The 25,430-nt window shown below is 40.2% G+C and overlaps 1 protein-coding gene and 1 long non-coding RNA gene across 3 annotated transcripts; one reads left to right on the top strand and one right to left on the bottom strand.

The window, feature by feature from the left end:
* Window positions 1–412: 412 nt before the first annotated feature.
* On the bottom strand, window positions 413–1,422 carry LOC115196940 (uncharacterized). The gene is made up of 3 exons (XR_003878933.1): window positions 1,176–1,422; window positions 686–1,050; window positions 413–545 (listed from the first exon to the last, which is right to left on the bottom strand). It is a non-coding gene; the product is annotated as an uncharacterized LOC115196940 (long non-coding RNA).
* Window positions 1,001–25,180, top strand: LOC115196938 (sodium/hydrogen exchanger 10). Of its 2 annotated transcripts, none has more exons than XM_029757992.1 (28): window positions 1,001–1,077; window positions 4,948–5,109; window positions 5,306–5,406; window positions 7,215–7,343; window positions 7,516–7,681; window positions 7,767–7,883; window positions 7,978–8,139; window positions 8,281–8,380; window positions 8,467–8,607; window positions 8,720–8,891; window positions 9,017–9,098; window positions 9,611–9,792; window positions 9,978–10,118; window positions 10,573–10,670; window positions 17,372–17,491; window positions 17,616–17,811; window positions 17,936–18,130; window positions 18,807–18,956; window positions 19,179–19,230; window positions 20,638–20,786; window positions 20,938–21,063; window positions 21,179–21,277; window positions 23,028–23,180; window positions 23,620–23,757; window positions 24,034–24,222; window positions 24,460–24,589; window positions 24,840–24,880; window positions 24,977–25,180. In XM_029757992.1, the coding sequence occupies exons 1-28, from the start codon at window positions 1,056–1,058 to the stop codon at window positions 25,034–25,036; spliced, it is 3,573 nt and encodes a 1,190-aa protein (XP_029613852.1). In that variant the 5' UTR covers window positions 1,001–1,055; the 3' UTR covers window positions 25,037–25,180. The 2 variants fall into 2 exon arrangements, with proteins under 2 accessions (XP_029613852.1, XP_029613853.1); XM_029757993.1 differs by lacking the exon at window positions 1,001–1,077 and adding an exon at window positions 1,402–1,591.
* The last annotated feature ends 250 nt before the right edge of the window (window positions 25,181–25,430 follow it).

Genomic DNA, 25,430 nt, shown 5'->3' with positions numbered 1-25,430 from the left:
AAATGAAGTTCTTTATTTAATTAACAGATCAGAAATAATGAGAGCATGAATTATTTGAAAATGTCATCCTCTCATTGAGAGTAACTAGTCATACTGGAGGATGGTAGTCACAAGCTACACTAAATAATAGACTAGAAAAGCCACTCTCGGGGCACCATGACATTCCATTCCAATGACAGTACAGGTCAGCAGCCACCAACAGAGAGCAAAATGGGACAAAAACAGTGTGTAACAAAGGCAGGACCCTTTGGGCTCTTTGTAAAATGGTTTGTCCTTTTTTAGATGTTTGGTCTGATTCTGCAACAGGCACTGGCAGTTCTGAAAGTTCTTCTCTCCATTTGTCATTGGTCTGTGTGGGAAATCCTCCATTGTAACAAGCATCACACCTTGGGCAATGTTCTGGTCCATTATGACATGAGGAAGGAACTCCACCCAAAGAACTCAATGCTGAAGATCTATGGCTGTCTCCTTTCACATTGATGATATGAGTATTTCTCACACCACCACACAATCCATGTGTTGATGTTTTCTGCAGAGAGAGGTTGCTGAAGAGAAAACCAAGTTTTTATGAGCACTGGCCTGACTCAACACCTTTTATTATACAATCTACACTCCACCCTGTACCAACCATACAGGATAGATATATTTTTATACAACCACTATTCCAGCTAAAGTCCAGGCCTACCTGCTTTCGATGTTCTTTCCTTGCCTTGTCTTTAATTGCAAAGTCCTATTACAGCATGGCCTTAGCTCCTGGACGCCAGGTAGGGCTCTTGCACAGGTAGGGCTCTTGTCTGGAAGGAACAGCGCTATAACCCCATCCTTGGTAATTGCAACACATCCATATCTGCCGTTATTGTTTAACTGGACTCCGCATGGTTGTGCTTTAGGGAAACGTGCAACTTCTGATGCAGGTAATGGTCTTTGTTGCTCCGAATCAGAGGTCTCTCGCCGTAGTTCACGATGCATTAATTTAGCAGACAATCCATTGGGCAACATTTCAACCTCTGCAAGTTGACCATCGAAGCCTGACAGTTTTCTTCTGACTTTCTACAATGTTAAATATCATAGATGAAGGTAAGCAAAGTACTTAGCTAATTTATAAAGTAAAGTATTCACAAAATGCATTATTTGCATCAATGACGTCACGTGAGTCTGCATACATTTGCACTAACCCTTATTTTCTTTGAGACGCCATGTCCTCTGTGTCTGCAATGATCGCACATTTTTACAGTTATCTTACAAGCGCTAAATTGATTACACAAATTCTGAATTTGTGAAAGACTGCTTATTACAGATTAGTGCAGTGGCTGAACGTCTGTTTTCGCAATGTAAACGGCCAGCGGACTAGTCTTGCTTGTCCGAGGCAGCTCCTGTGTGGAGCGCACTGTCGCGTGGCGCAACTGGCTGTTCAACCAAAGACAAAAAGGTTGTCGATTGTCGTACGATGACGTCACGTGAGCGTAAAGATCGAAACATCGTTCTAGCCGCCTAGCAACGTTAAATTGAAACTTTTACACTGGTCTCTCAGAAATTTGGATGAACTTGGAGAGAAAAAACGTTGTCTCAAATGCCAAAATAAATCCATGAGGTAAGTTTATTTGAGTAGTGTTTTTAGCTTGCTAACGTAAGCTAACATAGCTAACTTAGTTTGCCCACAGAAGCCGTTGATCAGCGCAGTAGGAAAGGGGCTCGATCTCGTAAAAGTGTTTTCCTAGCTACTGTAGCTAACTAGCTAACTGCTCCAGTGGTTGGCTAGTTTCTGGCTTCGTTGCCACGCAAGCTAACCAGCAGTGTCGTGTGGTAGCTAGTGATCTAAAGTTAGCTAACTAACGTTACATGTAGTTCAACTAGCTAACGTTAGTAATTTCTGTAATTAGCTAGCTAGCTAAATGTTTAATAGCTTGGCGGTAGTCAGTATTGAGGAAGCTACCCACTGGTCAGTGGGCACACCTCGTCATTCCAACGTGGATAATTGGGTAATATTTGGTTGAGACATTGTCGATCAATGAGATTACAACCTATATTCACCCACTCAAAAAGACAGCCAAAAGTTAGTTGAATTTCCAATTCCAATATGTTATCACTATGCTTTCAACCACCTAAAGCACAACCAAATTCCAATGGAAAAACAATGTCTGATTTTTGTTTAGTTGTTAACATTACCCAAATGTCTATCAATGCGCGTTTTGACACAACCAAATGTCAACATTTTGAAGGGTGTGCTTCATCTAGTGCTTGAATAGTACCATCTGTGCCACAGACTTGGCTTGCTTTAATTCCAGTTTGTCTACAAATTAATCACATTTTATTTGTCACATACATGTGTTTAGCAGATGCTATTGTGGGTGTAGCGAAATGCTTGTGGTTCTAGCTCTAACAGTGCAGTAATATCTAACTGTAATATCTAACAATTTCACAACAATACATGCACATCTAAAGTAAAAGAATGAAATTAAGAATATATCAACATTTGGGCGAGCAATGTCAGAGCGGCATAGACTAAGATACAGTAGAATAGGATAGAATACAGTATATACATATGAGATGAGTAATGCAAAATTTGTAAACATTATTAAAGTGGCCAGTGATTCCAAGTCTATGTATATAGGGCAGCAGCCTCTAATGTGCTAGTGATAGCTATTTAACAGTATTTAACAGTCTGATCTTTTTGGCCTTCCTGTGACATCGGTTGCTGTAGGTGTCCTGGAGGGCAGGTAGTTTGCTCCCGGTAATGCGTTGGGCAGACTGCACCACTCTCTGGAGAGCCCCTGTGGTTAAGGGCGGTGCAGTTGCCGTACCGGGCAGTGATACAGCCTGACAGGATGCCCTCAATTGTGCGTCTGTAAAAGTTTGTGAGGGTTTTAGGTGCCAAGACACATTTCTTCAGCCTCCTGAGGTTGAAGAGGCGCTGTTGTGCCTTCTTCACCACACTGTCTGTGTGGGTGGACCATTTCAGTTATTCAGTGATGTGTACACCGAGGAACTTGAAGCTTTCCACCTTCTCCACTGTGGTCCCATCGATGTGGATAGGGGGGTGCTCCCTCTGCTGTTTCCTTGATATGTTGGATTCACATCTTATTCAAAATTCTAACTTAAAGAATAGTACTAAATCAAATCAAACTTTAAATTAGACTTTAACTTAATCCAAAATATAAATTATTAATTTGTAGGCAAACTGGAATTAAAGCCAGACTAAGTCAGTGGCACAGATGGAACTATCCAAACAGAAGATACATCTCCTTCAAATGTTGTTATTTGGTTGAATTGACAACCAAACCCAATTCAATATCACTAAATATTATTACATTTGAAATCAACCAGAGCTTGAAAACCTAGCCCTATTGTATTGTCTATTTTTAGTTGAATTCTGTGTTGAATTGAAACAATAGATGTTGATGACTTTGCAAATACTATAAAAATAGCATCATTGATGATATATGTTTGATAAAGTATGGTCACATTTCATTTGCTCTGTTAAACCTACTCTTTGGAATGACTTCGACAGCAACAGTGAATCTTTTTAGTTTTTAAGTGGAGATCTCTCAACAATCTCATGATAGCACATTGGTTAGCTGGGCTTGGTTAAAACCCTGGATGGGAGACCAGGGTTTTATTTTCTTGTAGTATACAACGCTGTAGATCTGACATTGTTTTTAAGGTATTCAACGTATTTTATTCAAGGTTTGTCTATTTTGAAATTTGGTAACCATGATGACATAATCCACGTCACAATATGGTGAGAAATTACGTTGAAACAACGTCGAGTCAACCAGTTTGTGCCCAGTGGGTACTCTGAAAATATAGCTAGCTAGCTAGTTCAAAGTAATGTTACAAGATATGTTTAACACTTTTGGTTACCACATGATTCCATGTGTTATTTAATATTTTTTGATGTCTTCACTATTATTCTACAATGTATATAATAGTACAAATAAAGAAAAAACCCTGGAATGAGTAGGTGTGTCCAAACTTTTGACTGGTACTATATATATTTACTTAAACAATGCAAATATACACAACCATTAACTTTGCTTATATAACCATATCTGCCTATGGCTATATCTGTCTACTTCACCTATATTTTGTTTACCCACTGGTTGAATCAATGTTTTTTTCCACATCTTTGAAATGAAATGACGTTGAACCAATGTGGAATAGACGTTGAATTGACATCTGTGCCCAGTGGGTAGCAATGTAGTTCCAGTTCTAGTTAGCTTACTAGCTACACCCCTACATGGCAAACAAGTAAGTAAGTTAGCTAGCTAGCTAATTAACTAGCTAGTTAACTACTGAAAACACTAGCTACCAATATTTGAATTTAGCTTGTTGAACAACCGCCAAGCTACTGCAAAATGTAGTTAAATTACTAGCTAGTTGAATAAGCTTCATGTAGTTCACTACTCCCCAACACTGAGTAGTTGAACTAAATTCAAATCTAAGTAATGTTTTCAGTAACCTAGTTAATTACTTTTTTTGCCATGTAGTGGTGTAGCTAGCAACTGTACTACATACTGCTTTTTTTGTACAAAAATAAATAAATATGAGAGAAGTGTTTAATAGACTAAATGACTGTTCTTTTCAGATTTACACGGTACATATGATACTTCTCAGGAAGTAGTTTGGATGTATTCAAAGTAACTTCAGTTCAGTAAGCTATATTTTTCTTGAGGGTAGCTTTAGTGTATCTTAACTTGTTTCATTGTAAAGTACCTGGTAGCTTGGAAAACTATAGGCCTATTTTCAGAGTAGCTTCCCCAACACTGCTAGCCAGACCTATTTTGTCTAACCACCAGATATCCAAAAGAAGCCTGATGTCTTTCGAACAGTTTGACCTGGCTGTGTATCTTTAGCTAGTGTGATTTGTAACCCGTCCGAGCCCGCGGACAATGCCCGCCTGTTGTCACCGATGGGTGCAATAACCTTTTTCCTGTCCCTCCCTCACAGCCTATCTGCATGCAAAAATGGCTTTCCTACACACCGAATCCAATTCAGAAATCAGCAATATGACGTCTGATAATGACACCAGCCTCGTGCCCTGGATTATTTTAAGTGACCAGAGTCAACCAGGGATCATACTCACTGTGTTTGGAGCATGTCTCTTTGGAGGTAAAGTTAGCTAACTAGCTAGACCGTATACACTAGTCACTTCTTGTGCACAACCCAAAACTAAATGCAATATATAATTGCAAACCATGTCAGTGCCGTACAATTATACACTACCCCTACAATTACCCCTGTGTTACCCAGATGATCCGAAATCCCTCACAAACATGAAAAAGTGTTTTTCCTCTGGTTTCTACAGCTGTTGTCAGAACCCTCTTGCAGACTCTGAAGCTGCCATATACTGTACTATTAGCCCTTTGTGGGATGTTACTAGGAACACTCAGTTTCCAGTATCCAGAGGTATGGACATACAGTTGAAGTTGGAAGTTTACATACACCTTAGCCAAATACATTTAAACTCAGTTTTTCACAATTCCTGACATTAAATCCTAGTAAAGATTCCCTGTCTTAGGTCAGTTAGGGTCACCACTTTATTTTAAGAATGTGAAATGTCCGAATAATAGTAGAGAGAATGTATTTTTTTTTTAGCTTTTATTTCTTTCATCACATTTACACATTTACATACACTCAATTAGTATTTGGTAGCATTGCCTTTAAATTGTTTAACTTGGGTCAAACGTTTCGGGTAGCCTTCCACAAGCTTCCCACAATAAGTTGGGTGAATTTTGGTCCATTCCTCTTGACAAAGCTGGTGTAACTGAGTCAGGCTTGTAGGCCTCCTTGCTCGTACACACTTTTCCAGTTCTGCCCACAAATTTTCTACAGGATTGAGGTTAGGGCTTTGTGATGACCACTCCAATACCTTAGCTTTGTTGTCCTTAAGCCATTTTGCCACAACTTTGGAAGTATGCTTGCGGTCATTGTCCATTTGGAAGACCCATTTGCGACCAAGCTTTAACTTCCTGACTGATGTCTTGAGATGTTGCTTCAATATATCCACATCATTTTCCTGCCTCATGATGCCATCTATTTTGTGACGTGCACCAGTCCCTCCTGCAGCAAAGCACCCCCACAACATGATGCTGCCACCCCCGTGCTTCACGGTTGGGATGGTGTTCTTTGGCTTGCAAGCCTCCCCCTTTTTCCTCCAAACATAACGATGGTCTTTATGGCCAAACAGTTCTATTTTTGTTTCATCAGACCAGAGGACATTTCTCCAAAAAGTACTATCTTTGTCCCCATGTGCAGTTGCAAACCGTAGTCTGCTTTTTTATGGTGGTTTTGGAGCAGTGGCTTCTTCCTTGCTGAGCGGCCTTTCAGGTTATGTCGATATAGGACTGGTTTTACTGTGGATATAGATACTTTTGTACCTGTTTCCTCCAGCATCTTCACAAGGTCCTTTGCTGCTGTTCTGAAATTGATTTGCACTTTTCACACCAAAGTACGTTCATCTCTAGGAGACAGAATGTGTCTCCTTCCTGAGCGGTATGACGGCTGCGTGGTCCCATGGTGTTTATATTTGCGTACTATTATTTGTACAGATGAGAACAGGCGTTTGGAAATTGCTCCCAAGGATGAACCAGACTTTTTTGTTCCTGAGGTCTTGGCTGATTTCTTTTGATTTTCCCATGATGTCAAGCAAAGAGGCACTGAATTTGAAGTAAGGCCTTGAAATACATACACAGGTACACCTCCAATTGACTCAAATGATGTCAATTAGCCTATCAGAAGCTTCTAAAGCCATGACATTATTTTCTGGATTTTTCCAAGCTGTTTAAAGGCACAGTCAACTTAGTGTATGTAAACTTCTGACCCACTGGAATTGTGATACAGTGAAATAATCTGTCTGTAAACATTTGTTGGAAAAATTACTTGTGTCATGCACAAAGTAGATGTCCTAACTGACTTGTCAAAACTATAGTTTGTTAACAAGAAATTTGTGGAGTGGTTGAAAAACAAGTTTTAATGACTCCAACCTAAGTGTATGTAAACTTCCGACTTCATCTGTATCATATTTATCCAATATAAAAGTCTAAAATATGCTGTTGAGAAAAGTTGTTTTATTATTTTTGATGTTCTGCCATAAGGCCCCTATATGGTCCTTCCTCTATGGACTGGCTACATCACCAAATTCTGATGTTAAACATAGGCCATATGATGAACAGAATTATGATACCTTTGCTGATACGGATTTCATTGCTGTCCAGGTCAGTTATTACACAAAGGAGATTGCACACATCAGCCCCAAACTGTTGATTCACACGTTTATGCCAGTGTTGATATTCAGTAGTGCCTTCGAAATCGAATCCCACATCTTTTGGAAATCTTTAATACAGGTGAGGTCTTCCCTGCACTGTTGTTATTATGAACAGTTTGCAATACAATTCATTTTGTGAATAGCCTTATGGTGGTTAAAAGAAACATACGTTTTAACAACACTAAAATCCGTCACTAGAAATGACTAAAGAAATAACATAAACAGATGATTTAAACTTTGTGTTAAAACAGGTACTACTGCTGGCAATACCTGGATTTTTGCTCAGTTCTTCTATGATTGCATTGCTAGTTGTGAAAGTGTATGCTTACAACTGGGACTGGTATGTTGGCATGATGTTTGGAGCCATTGTAAGCACCATTGACCCTTTCATATCAACGGCTTTGTTACGCAGTCTCGGTAAGAATACACATCTTTCTGCAGAATAATGCAATTTAATGATATCCGCTGTACTGGTAGGAACTCACTATGTCCCTCTCTACAGGAACAGCCAAACCCCTCATACTTCTGATAGAGGGAGAGTCATTGTTCAGTGATGGCGCCTCTATCATTGCATTTGATGCATTCAAAGACCTTGCCACTGATCTTAGTCATTTTGAAGGTACAATGTACAGTATCTGTCAAATTACAGTTGTATCCATTTTGGGTACAAAGAAGGAATATTCTGTAATCATGTGAATGTTTTCATCCCACAGCAACAACTTTCACCATCAAGCTGATATTGAAAGTGTTCGGGAGCCCTCTTTTAGGGTTCATCATGTCTAAGATCATTATGTTTTGGCTGTCCTACATCTTCAACGATGGACTGATTGAAATAACCATCAGCCTGGCAATGACGTACATCACATTTTACTTCGGTAAGGGATTTTTTGGTTTACGTCCTTCTAGAAATGACGTCATTTGGTTTGTTCAATAGCAAGAAATGTATGGTTATTGCATCTTAAATAAATATCATTTGTTTAAATGAATGTTTTATGTAACATTTTCATGTCATTTAGCTGAATGGCTAGGCATGTCTGGGGTCATAGCTGTCCTCATTATGGGGCTTCTCTTGGACACTGTCAACTTCAGCCCAGAAATTGAAGTGTTTCTTTTACGGTGAGTCTAGATAATTAAATCCACTTCCTGTGGTGTTTTCTGAATTTAAAATAGTTTCTAAAGACAACATTCTAATTTTTCTATAGGTTCTGGGAGATGCTGACCTATTTGGCCAACACTTTAATTTTCTTCATTGTTGGTATTGTGGTAGCCAGAGCATTTCAACATGTGGGCGTCAACGATTTTTTCAACATTGTAGTTCTCTACTTTGCTATGTACATCATAAGGTAAAGAACATCACTGTTTTAATGAGTTTACATCAGGCATTTAACCAGTTTTTCTACCATGTACTAATGTTATGTATCAGTTTGGTTTGGGACTCTTCTTTCTCTATTACAGACTTGTGACTGTTATTGCACTGGCACCCTTCCTGGTACGCACTGGCTATGGCTTCAGCTGGCGGTGGGCAGCAGTCTGTGTCTGGGGAGGGACCAAAGGGGCCTTTTGTCTAAGTCTTACACTCATGGCTTTTCAATCAGACGATTTGGACGAAGAGCAAGTGAGAGAAAAGGTAGGGATTTGTTTTGTATTTGCTACTTTCTACCCCTTTAGCAGGCTACCATGATGATAGCAGTGTCTTGTGGCCTCGGTTAATGTAATTGCAATCTTGACAGTTGAATATCGTCTCTGTTACAGATTTTGGTCCTGTCTTCTGGAATGGTGGTCCTAACACTTCTTATCAATGCATCATCGATGACTTGGTTCCTTAGACTATTAGGTGAGGTATACTGTGTCAAGTAGTTTCTCTTCCTTGACAGGTTGTTCACAATAGAGCTCGCCAGCTTGTAGTCCTCCTCAAATCCGGAAATAAGTTACCTCTGGTTCGGCCAAAAAACCCTCCAAAAACACCATTCATTTTCCTCGTAGGCTTTGTCCAACGAACCATGGCGGAGTCAGTGCCTACAAAAAGGCGCCATTACTATTGCTCTTTATGTGTGCGAGGCCAACTAAACTGCACTTAGGAGCACCTAGGCAGCAAGAGGTTGTCTCTCTCTGACAATGTATCTTGTGTTCCCAGACCTGTATGATGTGTCTGTGCCCAGGCCTATATAATGTATCTTGTGTTCCCAGGCCTGTATGATGTGTCTGTGCCCAGGCCTATATAATGTATCTTGTGTTCCCAGACCTGTATGATGTGTCTGTGCCCAGGCCTATATAATGTATCTTGTGTTCCCAGACCTGTATGATGTGTCTGTGCCCAGGCCTATATAATGTATCTTGTGTTCCCAGGCCTGTATGATGTGTCTGTGCCCAGGCGCATGGCCATGTATAGTGCGGTGCAGCGGGTGCGGGAGAGCTCGCAGAACACTTTCAGTTTGTTGAAGATTGACAGGTTTTTAGCAGATGCTAACTGGGAAATGGCAGAGCAGAGAGTCCTCATAGAGGACCCCTATAAAACACCCAATGAAAAGGTATTGTGTGTCTCTTTCTGTCTTCTTTGACATGAAGAAGTAACCGATTTGAAACAAGATGACATGCATATCATCTGTAGTCATTTGGCACTCTGTTACTGTGTAAACACACATATCGGTATATCTATATTCTACTTTTACATATGAATGAAAATATATGTCTTTGCCTGTGCCCTTTCTTCCAGGTTAGCATTGAAGAGTTCTCTCCCACAGCCAGGATGACTAAGTGCCCAGACTGTGACAGGGACATTCCCTATGCACCATCACCACAGGAGCTGGAGGACATGATGGAGGAGGCTCGCATGCGCATCCTGAAGGCTCAGAAGGTATGGTTCACCCCACTGGATCCTCCTGACCACAGTGTTCACCATAGTCACCTTGACCTTGCGTACAGAGATGGGCCTAATCGCTCGCTTCAGCCTGTTCAATGTACAACACATGGAAGCAATGCTCACCTAAAAAGAGCATGAGGTCGAATGTTCTGTTATTTTCAAATATGTCAAATCAATGTGTTCGATAGGATATTACGTTAAAGTTGTTTTTGTTTCTTTAATCACAGCCTGTACCTCTGCTTTTCCTCACTTAGTTGTAGCCTTGTCGATACACTTCTACAATTTGGTTAGGATGACCCATAAGAATATAATTAACTTTTTATCCCACAGGGAAGGAACTATTGACTTTGGTGAATGTAATGGGTTTAGCATGAAGTTGACAGATGAATCATTAAGAGTCCAGAATGAATGGTGCCTAAACTGGAAACTGATGTTGGTTTCCTACCAGACAAGCTACTGGAAGCAGTACAGCGCTGGAATGCTGAACCGAGAGGCAGCTAGGACCCTGATCAATACAGCTGAGAACATGACAGACCACAAGGGAAAGTAAGTGCTGCTCTCGTTGACCTCACTCAAAACGATATAGGACCACTTGGTTCAGTCCGGGTTTATGTGTTTATAATCGCATACGTTGAGCCAAGACAGCAGCTGATGACATCATTACCTGTGAGAAATACTGATCCGTTAGATACTGTTCTTTTTTTGAATGAGCTGATCGAGCTATACTGCTTACAACAAGGACATTTGGCTAGAATTAATGGAGGCTATGATTGATGAGCATCTGCCATTGTTTTTATAGTTATTGTGGAAGTGTGTGGCACCCTTTGGAAAAGGGGGCACCACTTGGAAGACTCTAACCTCAGTGATTGCACCTTATTATGTACTTAGATTAAGCACCCCTTAAATATTTGATTTGGGTCAGGATTCTATTATTGTTCATGTCATAATCCTAGAGGTTTATTGGCCTATGGCAATGTTAATAGGCCAAGTAATGTACAGTGCATTCGGAAAGTATTCAGACTATTATTCAGATTCTAAAGTGGATTAAATAGTTTTTTCCTCCTCATCAATCTGCACACAATACCCCATAATGACAAAACAAAACAGGTTTTTAAAATTAAAACAAAAATAAATAAAAACGGCCAAAATCTGTTTACATGAGATAAGCAGACCAAGTGGGGATTTTTTTGTATGGAGGTCTCTGAGAGAGTGTCGAATAACATGAGGCTTATTTAATCTAATAGAAGTCTCATAATGTTTATGCTGTTACAAATAATGTTCTGCTATAAGTGGATGCATGTGGCTTTCCGGGCAACTTTAAGAAAAATTACTTAGAGTTGCCTGTTGTTCACACGCGTATCTGCCTTTTCATTGGCTAGAATGGTCCCACCTGATCTCGCCTGCCTTCCATCTTTGAGGACATGAATTTCCATTGTTAGAGTGGTCACCTGACTAATTTTGCCAATATAATAGATAATCTTTGACTGCGATAAAGCTACCATTAAGATACATATTGGTAACATTAGTTTACTTAGCTAGCTAACTAAAGTTCAGCTAGTTCACTAACTTAGTAATGTTAGTTACTTCCAAACTACTTTTTGATAAATGATCATATCTAAATGTGAATTGTTAGCTAACTAGACTAACGTTAGAAATTGCAAGTACAGATCACTATGGAGTCAGATGTTAAGAGAATGTGTAATTTAGTTTATTAAACACCAAACTGTTTCAAGTGAGAATTAGGCAGGTCTGATGCTGAAAAACATATAATAATTTATTCCATTTGTAAAGCGATTTTCATTATACAAGAATCTCAAAGTGCATTAAAAAAAAGTATTGACACTACCGGTCAAACGTTTTAGAACACCTACTCATTCAAGGGTTTTTTGTTATTTTGACTATTTTCTACATTGTAGAATAATAGTGAAGACATCAAAACTATGAAATAACACATATGGAATCATGTAGTAACCAAAAAAGTGTTAAAAATATCCAAATATATTTATATTTGAGATTCTTCAAAAAGCCACCCTTTGCCTTGATGACAGCTTTGCACACTCTTGGCATTCTCTCAACCAGCTTCATCTGGAATGCTTTTCCAACAGTCTTGAAGGAGTTCCCACATATGCTGAGCACTTGCTTTTCCTTCACTCTGCAGTCCGACTCATCCCAAACCATCTCAATTTGGTTGAGGTCGGGTATTTGTAGAGGCCAGGTCATCTGATGCAGCACTCCATCATTCTCCTTCTTGGTAAAATAGCCCTTACACAGCCTGGAGGTGTGTTGGGTCATTGTCCTGTTGAAAAACAAGTGATGGTCCCACTTAGCCCAAACCAGATGGGATGGCGTATCGCTGCAGAATGCTGTGGTAGCCATGCTGGTTAAGTGTGCCTTGCTGGTGATATAGTGTCACCAGCAAAGCAACCCCACACCATAACACCTCCTCCTCCTTGCTTTACGGTGGGAAATACACATGTGGAGATCATCCATTCACCCACACCGCGTCTCACAAATTTCCACTGGTCTAATGTCCATTGCTCGTGTTTCTTGGCCCAAGCAAGTCTCTTCTTCTTATTGGTGTCCTTTAGTAGTGGTTTCTTTGCAGAAAAAGGTCTGATTCACGCAGTCTCCTCTGAACAGTTGATGTTGAGATGTGTCTGTTACTTGAACTCTGTGAAGCATTTATTTGGGCTACAATTTCTGAAGCTGGTAACTCTAATGAACTTATCCTCTGCAGCAGAGGTAACTCTGGGTCTTCCTTTCCTGTGACGGTCCTCATGAGAGCCAGTTTCATCATAGCGCTTGATGGTTTTTGCGACTGCACTTGAAGAAACTTTAAAAGTTCTTGAAATGTTCCGCATTGACTGACCTTCATGTCTTAAAGTAATGATGGACTGTCGTTTCTCTTTGCTTATTTGAGCTGTTCTTGCCATAATATGGACTTGGTCTTTTACCAAATAGGGCTATCTTCTGTATACCACCCATACCTTGTCACAACACAACTGATTGGCTCAAACGCATTAAGAAGGAAAGAAATTCCAAAATTAACTTTGAACAAGGCACACCTGTTAATTGAAATGCATTCCAGGTGACTACCTCATGAAGCTGGTTGAGAGAATGCCAAGAGTGTGCAAAGCCAAGTCAAGGGTGGCTACTTTGAAGAATCTAAAATCTAAAATACACTTTTTTGGTTACTACATGATTCTATATGTTATTTCATAGTTTTGATGTCTTCACTATTATTCTACAATGTAGAAAATATTAAAAATAAAGAAAAACCCTTGAATGAGTAAGTGTGTCCAAACTTTATATATATGTATTTACTTAAACAAAGAAAATATATTTAACCATTAAGTTTGAGTATACAGTGCATTCGGAAAGTATTCAGACAACTTGACTATTCACATTTTGTTTCGTTACAGCCTTATTCTAAAATGTATTAAATTGGTTTTTTTCTCTCACCAAACTACATACAATACCCCATAATGATAAAGCAAAAACGGGTTTTTAGAAATTGTTTCAAATTTATAAAAATGTAAAAACTTAAATATCACATTTACATAAGTTTTCAGACCCTTTACTCAGTACTTTGTTGAAGCACCTTTGCAGCGATTACAGCCTTGAGTCTTCTTGGGTATGATGCTACAAGCTTGGCACACCTGTATTTGAGGAGTTTCTCCCATTCTTCTCTTCAGATCCTCTTAAGCTCTGTCAGGTTGGATGGGGAGCATCGCTGTAAAGCTACTTTCAGGTCTCTCCAGAGATGTTAGATCGGGTTCAAGTCCGAGCTCTGGCTGGGCCACTCAAGGACATTCAGAAACTTGTCCTGAAGCCACTCCTGCGTTGTCTTGGCTGTGTGTTTAGGGTCGTTGTCCTATTGGAAGGTGAACCTTTGCCCCAGTCTGAGGTCCTGAGCGCTCTGGAGCAGGTTTTCATCAAGGATCTCTCTGTACTTTACTCCGTTCATCAGGGATGCAAACTAGTCACCTTTCAGCGAAATTCGCCGTTTTGAATCCAAAATAGGTGACCTACGTGAATCGTGTAGGTTCGATGAGAAAAGTTTTGAGCTTTGGGGGGGATGTCACTTGGAGCACTACTGGCTGTAAGGGAACGAGTGATGCGTGTTTGTAAGCGAACAAGTAATGCGCGTTTGGAGCAATACTGGCTATATCCAAGGCTCAGCTAATCGTTCACATAACAACAGAATGCAGCACGCGACTGAAGATAGAAAAGACAACCAGTTTGCTAGTTACAGAATCAGCACTCGCTCTGGAAAGACAGCAGTAGGGTGCAAAGGCAGTTTGCCAGTTACAGCAGTGCGTACTTGAACGATAAGGAAGAGGTAGGTGAGAAGCCTGACCACTGAGACGGGGGTGAGAAGGTGATGAAGTGTACTTCATGAGCTGTAACCGAAAAACAACTGGCATTTGGAAAGTTTGAGGTGAGGGAGAAAGTGTGGTGGAACAAGTATTGTTAGCATTGTTAAATATCTTACTATAGTAGCTGGATCGAATTCTCCGTTAGCTAGCAAGAGAAATGTTGAGCAACATCAGCCAACTTAGATGATCAAATAATTGAGTTTATTGTTTGAAAATTAACTGGCTAATACAGTCAGACAGCTAGCTAACTAACGTTACAACATCAGATGAGCTAACGTTAGTAACCTAACTAATTCGCTATAGTATTAACTGGTATACGACTCCTTGCCGTTCCTCAAGTTATAATGCATTAGTTGCTTACTGGACCCTGGCAATCTGTGTGAAATGTTAGTAGTTACTTTGTTAGCTAGCTAACTAGTTATCTGTGAACTGATGTTTTCACGCTACAGTATGTGGTTAATTTTCAGAATGAGAGAATTACATGAAAAAGAGGCTTTACTTGTTGGAGGATCCGACCTTTTTTTTTAAATGTTCGGGTAAAATGACATACCCAAATCTACCTGCCTGTAGCTCAGGACCTGAAGCAAGGATATGCATATTCTTGATACCATTTGAAAGGAAACACCATTTTGAAGTTTGTGGAAATGTGAAATTAATGTAGGAGAATATAACACATTAGATCTGGTAAAAGATAATACAAATAAAAAAATTTTTAAATTTTTTTAAATTTTTTTTTACCATCTTTGAAATGCAAAAGAACAGCCATAATATATTATTCCAGCCCATGTGCAATTTAGATTTTGGCCACTAGATGGCAGCAGTGTATGTACAAAGCTTTAGACTGATCCAATGAAGCATTGCATATATGTTAAAAATGTTGTATCAAGACTGCCCAAATGTGCCTAATTGGTTTATTAGTTGTGCACTCTCCTCAAACAATAGCATGGTATTCTTTCACTGTAATAGCTACTGTAAATTGGACAGTGCAGTTAGATTAACATGAATTTAAGCTTTCTGCCCATATCAGATATGTCTATGTCCTAGGATTGTTTTGTTGTTGTTACTTACAACCTCATGCTCATCACATTAGCCTATGTTAGCTCAACTGTCCCGCAGGGGGGACACCGATCCCATAGAGGTTAAACAAGTGGATTCAGGTATCAAGTGTAGCTGGAGCTGGGCCTGGCTTATGCTGGATGCCAATAGAGGTGAAAGAAATGCCACACACTTTCCCTCTTTCAATACAGTGGATAAAAAGGGGTATGCCAGGTGTACTCTCTGCCTGAAAGAGATCAATTATGCCAACAAAGGGTATTATGCTCTGCTGGCACATTGTAGAACAGATGTCCACAGGCAGAAAGTGTACAATGTAATAACGTGCAGTGTAGCTCAAAGGTATTGCTTTTGTTGTGTGGAACTTGACAGTAACACTTGTGTGAGTGAGGGGGGATTATTACATTTTTTACTCAGTGAGCATTATTTGTGTAGCCTTACAAAGTGGCCACTATAATAGAGCAAAAATAGAATGCCTGTTTGTTTCATTCTATTTCTACTTTAAGATTTTTTTCCCCCAAGTGCGATATTTAGATGTGTGTGGTCACAAGCATTCTATTATAAAGGCTGTTATGGCTAACTGCAATATTAGTGTATTGTTTTTTCTCAAGACTTGAGTGTCATTTGCAGTAAAGTCTAGGCAACAAATGACATTGGATTGCTTTCCTTACATTTTTTAGCTGTGAGTTAGGTTCACATTAACCACTTTTTATTTTACACAGAGACTGATCATGTAGATCATATTATTTGTTGTTTAATTAGTTAAAACCTGCATTCCCCCCTAGCAGGGATTTATTTGCATGTTTCAGTGAGAGAGAAAAAAGTGTCACTTTTTTGGGCCTTCACCAGTTTGCATCCCTGGTTCATCAGACGTGATGCTTGGCATTCAGGCCAAAGAGTTCAATCTTGGTTTCATCATACAGGAGAATCTTGTTTCTCATAGTCTGAGAGTCCTTTAGGTGCCTTTTGGCAAACTCCAAGTTGGCTGTCATGTGCCTTTTACTGAGGAGTGGCCTCCGTCTGGCCACTACCATAAAGGCCTGATTGGTGGAGTGCTGCGGAGTTGTCCTTCTGGAAGGTTCTCCCATCTCCACAGAGAAACTCTGAAGCTCACCTTCCTGACCAAGGCCCTTCTCCCCTGGGTGGCCAGCTCTAGGAAGAGTCTTGGTGGTTCCAAACTTCTTCCATTTAAGAATGATGGAGGCCACTGTGTTCTTGGTAACCTTCAATGCTGCAGAAATGTTTTGGTACCCTTTCCCAGATCTGTGCCTCGACACAATCCTGTCTCGGAGCTCTACGAACAATTCCTTCGACCTCATGACTTGGTTTTTGCTCTGACATGCACTGTCAACTGTGGAACCTTATATAGACAGGAGTGTGCCTTTCCAAATCATGTCCAATCAATTGAATTTACAGCAGGTGGACTCCAATCAAGTTGTAGAAACATCTCAAGGATGATCAATGGAAACAAGATACACCTGAGCTCAATTTCGAGTTTCATAGCAAAGGATCTGAATACTTATGTAAATTAGTTTTGTCGTTATGGTTTTGTCGTTATGTGTGTAGATTGATGAGGACCATTTTGTATTTAATCCACTTTAGAATGAGGCTGTAACGTAGCAAAATATGGAAAAAGTCAAGGGGTCTGAATACTTTCCCAATGCACTGTAGCTGTGGTGTGTGGTTTATTTTTAGAAAGTGGAAATATGAGTTCATATACAGGTATATGATATATATTGAGGACTGTTTAAATATAGGGGAAGAAAGGTTTGCAAAAATTGGGAGAGCAATGCATATGTTTCTGTCTTTGTTTAGGTTCATGAGTGTTCAGGATGTCAAGAAATACTGGGAGCTGAAAGGTGTTTTTGTGTCTCTTCGGAGGAGTCTAGAGGACTGGCTGTACAATGTCAAGCTTGATAAACTTAAACCATCAAGGTAAGAAAGCACAGCTGAGATTTACTGTAAATGAATTTGGACCACCAGGTTACTCAGTGAAATAACGGTATTATATAACTGCTCTAATGACACATAATGTACACAACGACATGTTGTATTTCAGGAATGCGATGCTCAAGTGGTGCTACCAGGTTGTCTTCAGCCTCCCCTTTGAGTATTTCATCTACGCATTGATTGTCCTCAACATCTTCCCCATCATCCTAGAGTTCATCCCAGCGATCAGTGAGAAACATAACCTAGAACTCAGTGTTATCAACTACATCTTCTTCAGCGGCTATCTTGTGGAGGCTATACTGAAGGCAGGACATAGGCCTACACTAAAATACATGTCAACTACAAATCATCTAATACACAATACCTTCACATAATGTCAGACATTTGGGTTTTAAGACCCTCTGTGACACATTGCCTCTTGTTCTACAGGCTTTGGCCATGAGGAAGGCCTATATCTTCAATCACTGGAACCAGTTTGACCTCTTCATTATCGTCTTGGCTTGTGTTGACATATTCCTGGACCATTATTTAGACACCACAGCATATGTTGTCAATATTCACATGATAAAAATTGTGAAGGTGTCTAAAATGATCCGCCTTACCAGGGCACTTCGTTTGGTGAAGGTATGCTATGGTTTGATGGGACCATAAAATCTATGATCAGTGATATACACTGAGTGTAAAAAAAACAACAACAAAAACATTAGTAACACCTTCCTAATATTGAGTTGCCCCCCTTTTGCCCTAAAAACAGCCTCAATTTGTCAGGGCAAAGAATTCCATAGGGATGCTGGCCCATGTTGACTCCAATGCTTCCCACAGTTGTGTCAAGTTGGCTGGATGTCCTTTGGGTAGTGGACCATTCTTGATACACACAGAAACTGTTGAGTGTGAAAACCCCAGCAGCGTTGCAGTTTTTGACACAAACCGGTGCGCCTACTACCATACCCCGTTCAAAGGCACTTAAATATTCTGTCTTGCCCATTCACGCTCTGAATGGCACACATACACAATTCATGTCTCAAATGTCTTAAGGCTTAAAAAACCTTCCTTAACCTGTCTCCTCCCCTTCATCTACACCGATTGAAGTGGATTTAACAGGTGACATCAATAAGGGCTCATAGCTTTCACCTGGTTTTACCTAGCCAGTTTATGTCATGGAAAGAGCAGGTGTTCCTAATATTTTGTACACTCCGTGTAGATTTGACATAGATTTGCAGTACATTTTTCTAAGGTTATCCAGTTACATTTAGCAACGCTGCAAATCTTAATAATCTATTGTTGAATGTATATGTTTCAGATCATCATTCCCAAGCTCATAGAAATCATAAACCGTCAGATCCATAAGCAGCTCAGTTTTGGGTATGACATCGGGAAAGGCTATGTCATCGGAGAGGAGCACATAAGCAAGATCATTGACCATATCTCTGATGACAAAAGCATATCGAAGGTGTTTTTAAATGACATTTACAGTACAGTATACAACAACAGATGTTGATCTTTTCACAACATGATATCATGTTTAGACCTCTCATAGTAAAGAAATCTCAGGTACCTACCTTTTTTGTTGCTTTTTTTTGCAACACAGAGCTGTATCTAGCCAAATAATAATTACTCCATAGCCCAATAACGTGTTGGGATTATGTACATCACACCACATCTTGTGTTGCAGAAATTGAAAAGCATACTGGAGAGAAACTGCCAGCAAGCTGTCAGGGAGATTGGTAAGAGAGTAGGAGAGACAGACAAGCAATGTTACTGCATGTACACTGTCTGTATCTTCAGTATATCAGTCATGCTAAATAAAGGCCATCACTTTAACCAGGGTCACTGTGGGATCACAAATATAGTATAGTTAATTGGCTTTAACTCACCAACATCTTTCACAGCAACAATCCTTCAGTCCTATTTACATGTCAAGTATCCTACATTGAACCTCCCCTAAATTGATATAGATGGAAAAATGATTCAATGAAACAATGACAGAATCCTTCAATGGACTGATGTTGGTGCTGTTGACTGGCCGGTATAGTAAGTAAGGGATAACCAACGAGGGGCTATCCGTTCCATGGAAAATAATGAACAACGTGTGAAGTGTGTTCCACTATACACTAACAGAGTGGAACTAACGCCTTTGCAAAGGCGAAAGTCTACAAAACCTTAGTCCACTCTGTTCATAAGAGGTTCTAGTTTTGGGAACAGAAAACTATTGAGATCAAATGTTTAATCGATGAGAAAATGTGCAGAATGTCTGCCAAAATCCATCTCGTTCCATCTTCTCATACCCGTGGTATACGTCTGATATACCACGGCTGTCAGCCAATCAGCATTCAGGGCTTGAACTACCCAGTTTATAATGTGTGATATTCTAATTGTGTACCTTGGTTAATGGAGGAAAATGCACTGCTAGTCAATCATGCTTTAAGGATGTACAATCATTTTAACGTACGTATAGTTGAAGTTGTTCTAGTCATGCTTGTAGTGATTCTACGGACCTAAGTTCTGACCAAACTTACTTGAGAGGGAGAAAAAGGGAGCAGGCTGGGGGATCAAGTCTGTGTACTTTTAGAGCAACTATCTTATTAGATACAACCATCAAAGGAAATGGGACACATCAGGAAATACTAATGATTGGGCCCCTGGTATCGGGAAGCTAGCAGGGCTTCGGAGAAAAGGTATGGGATGTAACTACCAGTCCATTGTACCCCATCAAAGACAGAAACAGGACATAGGTGACTCAAAGTAGGGGACCTAAATGTGTTCTGGGAGAACACAAGGGCTCAGTAGGATACAGGTAATAATGCCTCATGGAGCCATTTTCTCAGATTCCCAGCATGCTCTCCTGCTGGATGAGATTGATGCTTCTTTCTGAAAACTATATAACACCTTTCATTAGCATTTAGAAAGAGCAGATCTGTGGTGACCTTAGGGAGTCTTCACAGACACAAAGCAGGATTACACACTACAAGTATATGTAAAACAGCTTGATTTTCTATTTGTGAAATAGAATTATGTCGCCCTCAGGGCATCTCAGGTTCTTTTTGTTATTTGATGGCAAGCTTACGCACAGTGTGCTAAGTTTACAACTGACAGGAGTGTGACTGAGGACACCGTGTGGGATCTTTTCTCAGGCTTGCTGCAGAGAGACCATCCTGAGATTGCCATCTCGGTGAAGACCAGACAGGCCATACGAGCCGTGCTGAACAGTGAGAGAGACGCCATCCATACACTCGTGTCCGGGGGGCTCTTAGATGACATAGAAGCATCAAAGCTGGAGAAGGTGCTTTCAGTTTGCTCCTCCTGCCATTTACAATGCCTCCAATGGATTTCCTCAAATATATATACATATATTGTTACCTCGGATTATACAGAGAGTTAGTTTTATTATTGACAAATTAAATTAATGAATGTTACATTTTTCCCTTTGGCAGATGATTGAAATAAAAATGAAGAAATTGATCAAATTTCCACCAACAATCCCAGCAGCAACAGCAGAGGAGCTTCTGCAGAATTTGCCTTGGCTGAACAAAGACAGCACCCAGATTCAGTTCATCAAGGTAGAGCAACACATCTCCCAGACCCTTGCCTTAGAATGACAATCGTTTTTATTTTCTGTATTATACCAATGTTTCTTTCAAGCAATTTATTCTTCTATTTATTGTGTTATTTCAGACAGTGGCCAAGCTTCTTTTCTTTGACTTTGGAGACACCATCATACAAGAAAATGATGACCCTCAAGGAATACACTTGATTGTCTCTGGCCTGGTTAAGGTATGTACTGATATACACAAATAGTAAAAGGGATAACATACTACTGAGCTGAAGTTGTGTTAATCAGTGGTTACTGTTCTGAAAATGCATTCCCGTTTTTGGATCAAGCGGTTTTCATTTGTAATATGATCAGACACAAAAACCACAAACTTGAAACATCACTGCTAGATGTAATAGTTGGGAATGAATGTCTTTGGCATGACACATTATTTTCATAGCAAACAAAATAATGACTGGCTGATATTCATCTGCCTACTACTCACCAGTAGTTTCTTTCCCAATCTTCACCAGGAACGAATTACCTCTCTCCGTCACATTGTAACTCTGTAGAACACAACATCAAGTATACAGTCAATGCTATTAATATTTGGAAATTACACTTAATCACTTGTCATTTTGGTCACCTTAAAATGGAACACAATGTAAGCTATTTCAACACATTACAGTGTGACAGTGCAATTATGGGTCATTTTGAAAGGCAGGGGATAATAGCGCTCTCTTTGTACAGACACCTTTACTTACCTTGTGATCTTACACAGTTCGTCAAAATCAGCTCATTTTCTATATCAATTCTTGTTTCTTTGCCTCTGAATACAAAACTGGACTTTTTTTAAAAAAAGTCATTGTCCCATTCATGTTTTTAATGCAGTATAAGGCATTGGTTTCAGGACCTGATATTAAACAATATTCAGAAACATTGATGAACACGTTTCCTACATTTTCTTTATATCGTATTTCTCATTCGGTAGATACAGTAAGCCAAAGTACCTTCAGGGACACTTTGTTTGTTGAAGCTTTATTAAGGATAGTAGAAAACAAACTAGAAAGGGAAGTCTCAAATGGAAATATTGAGTGCAACAACAATCTCTAAGTAGTAGAAGGAGGGCTGTATTATAGTCCAGTATTTTATTCAAAATTATTTTTGTAATTAGCAAGGTCGTAAAATGTTAAAAGCACAAACATCCCTTTGTTACTTAGGGCTCTATTCAATCTATAACACTGAAGCTCTACAGATTTCGCGATAGAAATTTAAGGGGAATTTTCCAATTGAAACGACATATGCAGCGGTTACCGCGGCCGACTCACCCGCCCATAGGTGCGCCATGTGGCCGTGGCTAACGGGGAAAGGGGATGGAGCCAGTCGGGCGCAACCCAGGCAAAAAGGACATGCGGGGAACTGGGCTAAGACCGAAGACACCCGCGCCGAGGGAAGGGAACATTGCCTTTGAAATTTCAATCACGCTGTAAAGCTGAACTTCCGCAATTATTGTATTAACAAATTGTCTTTTGCTACGTTTTTTTGATCTCCTTATCCTAGAATGGTTTGAATTTACCAACGTCACAGGTCCTTTTCACATTGTATGAAGACGGAGTGTGTAATAAGCTCTATGACTCTGTGAGTCATGGAGCAGCACGATGGGCATAAAAGCAAATGCTTTGTTACCTATGAGGTAGACCAGGGTCACACTGATGACGCTGGTTGATGCATCTTCAAGAGGCGTAATAAAATGTACACATCCCCAGCTTATGTTTTTACATTATACTTTACATGGAAGTGTTTCCGGTTGTTGAAATGGAAGCTGTACCTTGAAATGATCTCTTATGTCGATGCTATTTGTATTATTTATGAGGTCATTTATAACGTAAGCTCCCCTAATCATCGAACAAGCCCAAAATCACTTGATTGGCACTCTGTGATCATAACCTTATACTGTATGGATGTGAATCTCTGAACCGTACTGTATCGCAGATGACTGGAAGAAGCCCAAACCTTGGAGGCAAGTGGCCCAAGGAGAAGACCAGACTGACAGACTACAGGAGCTGCGGGGCCATCATGGGAGAACTCAACTGTCTCACCCAGCAGTCTATGGAGATGACGGTCACCTGTGAGACAGCCACTCAGGTCTCTCTACAGTTCATTTACTAAACTTTGTTCGCATGAAATGGCCTACGTATGTCAGTGAAGACAAGTGTTTGAGAACCTTATTCAATCTCAAAGGTCAGATCAGTACAACTGTAAAGAGAATAGTATGGACAAAGTGGTCAATATTATCAAGGCTCTTTCCAGAATGGCCCTGCATCTGATGCAGTTTTTGGAGAAAGCCCAAGTAACTGAATATCCACTCTGCTGTCTGATAATAGCTCTGTCAGACAAGGGTGTGATCTTTCACGGCTTAGATAATTGAGTGCAAAAATGTCACTGTGAGGTTGATAAACTAGCCATAAGGCCTCTTCTCCAACTGTTCCACGTAACCATGGAGACAATTGTTAGACAAACCTTATCCGCCATTTTTTTCCCCGTCTATATTTTTCCTGATTGTTTGTCCATGGTTTCTCCCCAGACCTGCTTCATTGCTATCGAATCCCTGTTTGAGGCGTTTGATGTTTTCCCCGAGTTCCCGTCTCTGGAGTATATGATCTGGCGCTCCCTGGCAGTGAAAATCAGCACCAGCACCTTCATGGAGCACATTATCTATCAGGTACTACCAACTTAGCGCTCTATGGTGCAATATGTAGTAAAGAGCCAAACTGCTTACGCCCAGGTTTCATTGAAATAAATGGGAGTCTCACACTCTGCAAGTTACACATCCACTGTAGCATGCCTGTAAAGTTAAACAACAAAGAAAATGGCCATAATCGCAGCACAGATTGAGAGCGTGAGTTGCGTTACTTAGCATTCTGTAGAACCAGTGGACAACAGACGGTATTGTTAGACAGTTCCAAAATCATCTGAACAAAATCCTTTTCCCTCACAGGGCTGGAGTTACCACAGGATTTGTTCTCATCTGGCCCGGGCCTATCTGGTAGACGTGGAGGTGAACAGGAAGTTTGACGTGTACGACGGCACCATGGAGGACGTGGTGGTGATCTATGGGAGTTGTGATGACCTGGCGTCCCAGTGCTCCTACAACGCCCCAGCTCTCATCAGCAGGACTACTCACCAGGTTACTATACAACTAAGATGTCACCTTCTCATACTGTGGCTACACTAGTCAACTTGACATTCACTGACTGGGACATAGTGCCACCTGCTGGAGACATTGTCAGTGCAACAGTGTCATGTTAAAAATGTCCGACATCCTCAGATAAGTTGCTCTATTGTATGTCTTTCTATTGTTTTTACCTCTTCATTCAGATGGGGAAAGTGTTAATTTATTTTGTTTTAACTCAACTCGGTATAGGTACTGGGCACAGCAAACACTACCAAACTGTTGATCGTGCCAAGTGAGCATTCTGAAATGAAGCGGACCGTCTCAGAGCTTCCAAGACTGGACAGTGTTCCCTGTCTGAGACATGCAGCTCATCGGAGAGGTGAATGAGGGCTTACAGTCACCCTCAGGGTGATTATGTGGGGTGTCCCTACTCTCTATTGAACTTAGAATTATGCACGTGTTTGTAAGACGGGCAGAATGCTAAACCAACATTATGACCAAGCCCTTCAGTAGTATTATTTCAAATGGGCTTTAGATAATTGATATTTTAAGTACAACGACCAACACCACTGGCTTTACAAGTATTGCAAGTGAATTGACATCGGACTCTCCTTTTTCTCTCCCGGCAGCATCTAGAGATGATCGATTAGGGCTGCTGAGAACAGTAAGCGTAAGTTAATATAACGAACTGTATCTTATCATGTTTAACACATTAATGAAGTGAAATAGTGGCCCCAGAGAGGAACATCCGTCTTTCTTTGTGAAGGTGACGTCTGAGGAGGGTTCTCCAAAGAGAAGTTGTTCATCACTTGAGAAGGCCACGTGATGAAAGGGTATGACTGTGCAGCTGCTGGCCATACAGGCCCAGACACAACCTGCCAGGCAACCTGAATCTGTAAAACTTATATAAGAAAATATTTGTTTTCAAATGTATCATACTGATTTAATATTAAACATATTTATTTCATTATAGCGTTTGTGTGTTACTGTTTTAAGCTCAAAAACCTACTTGTCATCCAAGCTGTTCAAGGCTCAACTATTGTGCAGTAGCTATACAAACTGCCGTTTGACTAATCCAAAATCTACTGTAGGAAAATAACACTACTAGCAAAGCACATGAGCATTTGAACACCTAGATTAATTGAACAGAAAAGGCCCCCAGGTTTGTTTGAATTGACAACGGTCTTTAGGGATTCAAACTCTTCAATCAATGTCATGTT

The sequence above is a fragment of the Salmo trutta genome, chromosome 7 (assembly GCF_901001165.1).
Source record: "Salmo trutta chromosome 7, fSalTru1.1, whole genome shotgun sequence".
Taxonomy (NCBI): Eukaryota; Metazoa; Chordata; class Actinopteri; order Salmoniformes; family Salmonidae; genus Salmo; species Salmo trutta.
Note: the sequence above shows the minus strand (reverse complement) of the source record. Positions and strands in the feature narration are given on the sequence as shown.